Consider the following 6,360-nt stretch of genomic DNA (forward strand, 5'->3'; position numbering starts at 1 on the left):
TAACGTATTAAGGAACACGTTAAGATCCAGTGCTTGGATTCTACATCTTTCTGCAGATTATCTGACTCTTATATTAGCTTTTATTCACCACAGCTTTTCATTCAACCTGATGGTGACTATTCAAAGGATATAATTACCAGCCCCCAAACCTGGCATACTGGGCAAACAAAAACAATAAATTTAAAAAGAAAGAAAGAAACTTTATCCAAAGTTACTATATCAAATATAAACCACTACTTTTTTCTTCCTCAGTAATACATGATAGTCAAAATGTTTTATTCACTTGTTTGCTCAGTTTCTGAGTTGTATAAAAGAGCTATCTGAAGTGGCCTTAAAAAGGGTTTCAAAGGTAAAATAATGGAACCATGGCACGGATCCATTGTGTGCACTCTCAGGAACAAATATAGATGACAAATGTGAGACAGAGTTCCCTCCCCCACACCCAATTAGCATCTCCTAACTCATCCTGGCTATAGCCTGCCTTAAAATGCACAAAGTTCACTTCCCTAGCTTTCCAGACCTAACATAGTTATGTGGCAAAAAAAAAAAGAGAGAGATTTATTTTTTTTACTCATCAAGAAAAATATTCTAAATCTAGAGCTATTCTTATTAGCAATGATCTAAGAAGCTAAAAAACAGCCTGAAGTCTTTTCTTTTTCCATATTTGCAGTGCCACCAACTTAGTTTGATTTGTAAATAGTAAAAATTTAATATGGAAGCCTCTGGAGACTTTGAGCGTAGCTAACTATCTACTTTTAGTTGCCGCTCATCGTAATCTTTTGGAATAAGTTTGTTAATTGACAATACTGACTTCCAGTCATACCACAGTTCTCCAGATTAAGTATAATTATTTAACTTTATAATGTTTTATGACGGCTCCTGCTTTTTAGGGTGCTTCTGATCAAGTCTACCAAACAATTACATTTGATTTAGGATCGAATTAATGTTTTATCGTGGACTGATTCGGCCTATACGGAAACCTCATTCATTTCTTCCCAATGTCAACACTTCTTTGGAGAGTCATCTTTAAATCTCTTCCTTGGATGAGCCCCTTGGCAATATCAGTCCCCTTCTTTCTTCTAGAATGTATCACTGGAGAACCTGAGAAGCATTCACTCCTTGGATGGGGCTAATGGATCAGAGCTGAATGACAATTTCCCTGCCCCTCTATTGCTCTCCTAAGAAGCACACGGGGTTTGGGTTATTTCATCACTGGCTGTGAAAGTATCATTTGCCATAGGTCAGTCAGGAATGTTCTCTCCACCTCCTTACCTAAAGAACCCTTGCTTTTCCCTGCTGGTATCACTTTTCCAGAACCTGGACCACATGCAGCTTGTTTTCTCACATCCCAGAGTCTCCAAACAGGAGATGGAGCCAGCATGCTCCCCAACCTCCGCACAGAGCTCTCTCACTCAGGGCCAATTCCGCCTTCACTCAAAACCTCTCCCCTTGGGCGCCGGAGCCTGCTACAAACAGCCCCAACACACTGAAGACCTTGGCTTTCTTTCTAAGCATCATGATCATCCAATCGACCTCTTGCCTCACATTTCACTAACTTCCTCTATCCCAACCATTTTAATTGCTGCTCTAATAACTTACTCCCACGGCTGCTCAGTAGAGCTTGGTTCCTGGAACTACTTCACCTCTGACATTTCAGAGGAGAAAATCCCACTCTCTAAGTGGGGGAAAAGTCTTCCTTCCGCTGTTCCCAGTCCCAAGACGCCCGCTGTCTTGTTGCAACTTCACCTCCAGTCCCTACACAGACACAGACACACACACACACACGCATGCACGCACACACGCTCGCACGTGCGCGCGCGCGCCATTCATGAGCCCCTGTGGGCGTCCCTCCCCGTCTCTCTAGCCCATGCCTTGTAGTCAAGCATTTCAGCAACATTTGCTGGTCTCTATCCCTGGAGGAAGCCACCCATCTACTTTACCTCTTCAAGGTCATATTCCGCTGGGTCCTGCCCAAGGAAAATCTAACCATGTACGGATGGACACCCACTGGGACTGTGCGATCTCTATGAAGGCAAGGCCCTCAAGGCAACGGGTCTCCTGCCATCAGGTATTCATGGCGGAGGCTCTGCTAAATCTTCTCAACACCAATTAAACCACCCAATCCTTCTCTAGCACTTACAGGGGCAGCAAAGCATATGCCAAGTATTACACTAGGACACAGAACCTACTGTACCAATAACCATCATAACCCTCGAGCAGTTACTTAAGTGCTCTCTGCCTCACTCCTCATTTGCAAAATGAAACAGCATTACTGTCCCCATTGGACTACCATGGGTACGGAATGAGATAATGTACCTGAAGTGCTAGAGTCGCTGTATAGCTCACAGCCCTCAATCAAGAGGAGCTACTAACTGCAGAGGATGATGGTAAAGATGAAGATGGCTGCCCTGCACCGTTAGTGCTATTCCAATTTTGCAGATAAGAATACCAAGGGCACAGCTAGTAAATGGCAGCAGGTCTCTCTGCTCCCCAAATGCACGCTTTTCCAATGCTACCCCGCCCCATCCTCCACACCCTGCCCGCTACTTCACAGAGGATGGGTCCATCAGACACCCTCAGGTTCGTAACAAGGAACAGAGAGCTGATATAAGTGCTTTAGATGCAGAAATTAATAAAGGATTCCAAGGAAACTCAAGACTAGAGATTCGTAATTTCATTTTTTTAAAAAGACAAGAGCTTCAGCATGTTTTATGTTAACTCATTCCAAGATAATTTTCTCTCCAGCTGCCACTTTCCATAAGAATAAAATTGCTTTGTCAAGAAAGGAACCTTAATGAAATGTCACTTCACAGGTTTTAAGTGAAAGAAGCACTTGAGTTATCTTGCTTACAGTGAGTGGCTACGGTCTTTTCCTTTCAACAGCAACTACTAAGTCTGAGTCAACTTGTTTAATAGCATTTCTCATTTGAAACATAATTATAATATTTTTATAACTACCCCTTAAAATTTTGAGATTTTTTTTCAATAACATGAAAATTGGCCTACATGGAGAACATGCTTTGCTTCTGCCTGCCCAGATATAATTGCCCCCATTCTGGTAACGGCATCCCAATTTTTCTTTGGAGTGGGAACTGCCACTCTCTCACTTTTTGGCCAAATAGTCATGTGGAGCTAATGGCACTGATTGGCTGCAGCAGTGGGCACATGACCTAGGCTGGCCAATGAGAAGCTCACGTTCCCTGGCCCACTGACTATTTCAGAAAGAGGCACAGGACCCCAGTCCTGGCCAGGGAGAGCCTCGCCCTAGAACTTTTAATCAAGCCACAGAGAAAGAGCAGCCCTCTTCCCACAGGAATCATTGAGCTGATCAGATATAAACTGGCATCTCCATCACCACTTGAGGGAAGCTGCCTACGCGTGGAGCCAAAAACAGGAAGGCGGAGATGAGCGCATTCGTACCTGTCATTTGATTACCTGAACCCAGCTGATTAGGCCAAACCCCTGGAGCTTTTCCATTACACGTGCCAATAAATTCCTTTTTGTTTGTTTGTTTAAGCCAGTTTAAGCTGGGCCTCTGCCATCTCCAGCCAAAAATATCCTAACACAACCTGTTTGTGCCAAAGAGCTAAGATCATTCACTGCAATTTTAAAAAGCATGGCCGATCTTGGCAGGTTTGTGAAAGCAGCCAAATGTCATCACGCTGAAGCCACTTCTGTTTGGTTCTGCATGTACTGCCCTGTGATTTAATTTTAAAGAGACAGAGGGAGAGAGAAAAAGGAAGGCTCACTCCAGGATATGCATGCGAGTCTGTCTTAAGGCGATTAAATTTCATATATCTTCACCCATGCATTCCTCCTTATCTCGAGTTTCTAAGGTTAACCTACATTTTTAATCCTTGTCGCCTGTTCTAATACCTATTTCCATCATTTATTTTCTTCCTCACCACAGATAACTCCCTCCCCAAACCACCCTCAGCTTTTCTGACTCTACTGGTTTCAACCCTTTAGCCTAAAAGTACACCTACATATCCTCCACGCAAAAATTAAATAAAAGAGTAACAGACTTCAATGTACAAGATCATATATACACACAATCAGGAAGAATTAGAAAAAATGGAATAGTATAAACTATCAATGATGGTTGTCTCTGATGGTAGAATAGCAGCTGATTTTTTTCTCTTTTAACTTTTCTTCCAGCCAGCATGGCTAGGTGGTTGAGCATCAACCTTTGAACCAGGAGGTCATGGTTCAATCCCTGGTCAGGACACATGCCCAGGTCTCGGGCTTGATCCCCAGCAGTGGGCATGCAGGAGGAAGCTGACAGATCAATGATTCTCTCTCATCATTGATGTTTCTATCTCTCTCTCCCTCTCTCTTCCTCTCTTTCTAAAAATAATTTTTAAAAAAAAAATCTGTTGGGGGGGTCATAATCACATTCTTCAAATAGCACTTTAATCATAAACCAAATGATAATCTTGATTTGTACATTGTACGAAAGTATTTCCGTGTCTCTTCGGCCATACCTACATATATCTAAAGGTCATAATCATGAAATGAGTGTGTTCCTTGGAAAGAGCTTAGCAAATCATAATATTAAATACTTACACATCTTTAGCCGCTCCTGCAGGGCCTGGGGAGGGGGGAAGATAGGTTTGTATTAGTGAGATAGATAGTATTGCCACAAAAATTTTCAGCCCCCCAAAAGAATTTAAGCCCAATACCCAAATAAAATAATATTCTATGAGACAACTTCAGAATATGGTGTTTTAAACGATTATTTTCAGGAAAAGGAGGACAAGACAATCATAAAATTCAAATCCTAAATTTAGAATTTATTCTGCCCATGTTTAACAATTCCTATATATTACAAGGTGGTGGTTCTGAAGGGATTTTACAGATCACCTCATCCAATCTTCTCGTTTTACAGAGAAAGAAACAGATGGATTTGAGAAATATTTTCTTTTCTAAGCCACAGCCCTTCTAAGCTGGTGTCTATCTGGCATTGTTGTATGTCACACTCTGCATCAGTCACGAAGTAAAGCAGTCCGGAGCCAAAAAGAAGGTGAGGTCCTATGTGACGTAGGACGTGTCAAGGACACCAGCCCAGCTCCAGAGGAGTTACATACATTTATAAGCGTGCTCCCACTTGCCATGGAGCCCTCTCGTTCCTGCTTCCCACTGACATGCCAGGAACAACCCATCTCTCTGGACCCCAATCTTATCACTCATCACAGGTTCTCCGCCCACAACATGGCCTCCACACTTCCTTCTCCTAGTATCCTTACCTAGCGACACAGAGCTTGGTTCCAACTTGACTATCCATGTAACAGTCAGTGTCCTCCAATCTCTCAAAACCTCACTTCCCTCGTGTGTGAAATGAGGGTAATAAGAGTAGCTTTCTCAAAGGTTATAAAGATTAAAAACAAAAAACTATACATGTAAACAGAGCACGAATCTGGCCATAAAAATATCTCAGTTGTTATTATTAACAGTCACATTCCACTTAATATCTCGATTTCCATATCTATGAAATGGAAATTAAAATAACTTCTGCACAAGTCACAGAAATATCAAAATAAAGGAAGATGTGCTACAGAGTAAGCAAGTGAGTCTGCAGGAAAAGTTATTGCCAAGACTGCAAGAACTATGCCCTGGGGATACTAATTTAGGATTGTCCTACTGCAAACTCCCTGCAGAGCACACAGATAATCAAGACTGTGTCTCAAACAAATACTTTTAAGGCTCTGACCAAACCTCAATTTTGTTACAAACGTAGTTCCTTTCTTCAGGGAAGGTTAATATTTCTGTGCCACAACTATCACTTATATAAATAAAAAGTGCTTTGGCATCTGAGATCATAAAACTAAAAAAATCCTAAAACTTAAAAAAAAAAATATCTTAACATAAGAAACACTGCCAACAGCAGCGTAACTTGAGAGAGAAAAAAATAAAGGATTAGTGCCACCAAAAGACCGTGAAAATGAACATTTTATTTCAAAGTCAAAACAAGTATGAGAATCTGGAAGACAGTCCAGAATTAAAATACTACCCTATTTTCTCATTTTTATTTTCATGGAAAAGGGTAGGGAATTGAGGGTTTTGGTGTGGTCAGGAAAAGGGAGAACCAATGTATCAGAAACTTGATTCTGTGAAGTGTTACAGGGAAAAGAAGGCCGAGACCATCAAGTGGACTGTGAGTCCATTCGGCAATGAAGGGGCACCTAGGACAACCCACAGGGAGAATGGGGGGGACAGATGCCACCCCCTCCATCTCAGCAGGGGCAGTAGGGTGGCAGGAAAAGAACATCATGGAATCGGAAGGCAGAAGGCTCCAGTCAAGTCCTTGTTCCAATATTTGTCTAACAGCCAATAAATCACTGTGCTTCAGTGTCTAACTCG

General features: G+C 42.0%; 1 protein-coding gene across 1 annotated transcript in view; it reads right to left on the reverse strand.

The window, feature by feature from the left end:
• LOC107184030 (chromosome unknown open reading frame, human C12orf75) overlaps nt 1-5,114 on the reverse strand; it is a 21,556-nt gene extending 16,442 nt beyond the window's left edge. Inside the window, exons 1-2 of the mRNA XM_015567576.1 lie at nt 5,108-5,114; nt 4,567-4,699 (exon numbers count right to left, since the gene is read on the reverse strand). Coding sequence (XP_015423062.1) covers nt 4,567-4,699; nt 5,108-5,114 — 140 coding nt within the window. The remainder of the gene's footprint in view (nt 1-4,566; nt 4,700-5,107) is intronic.
• Between the last annotated feature and the right edge of the window lie 1,246 nt (nt 5,115-6,360).

Source organism: Myotis davidii, unplaced genomic scaffold (assembly GCF_000327345.1).
Source record: "Myotis davidii unplaced genomic scaffold, ASM32734v1 scaffold120, whole genome shotgun sequence".
Classification (NCBI taxonomy): domain Eukaryota; kingdom Metazoa; phylum Chordata; class Mammalia; order Chiroptera; family Vespertilionidae; genus Myotis; species Myotis davidii.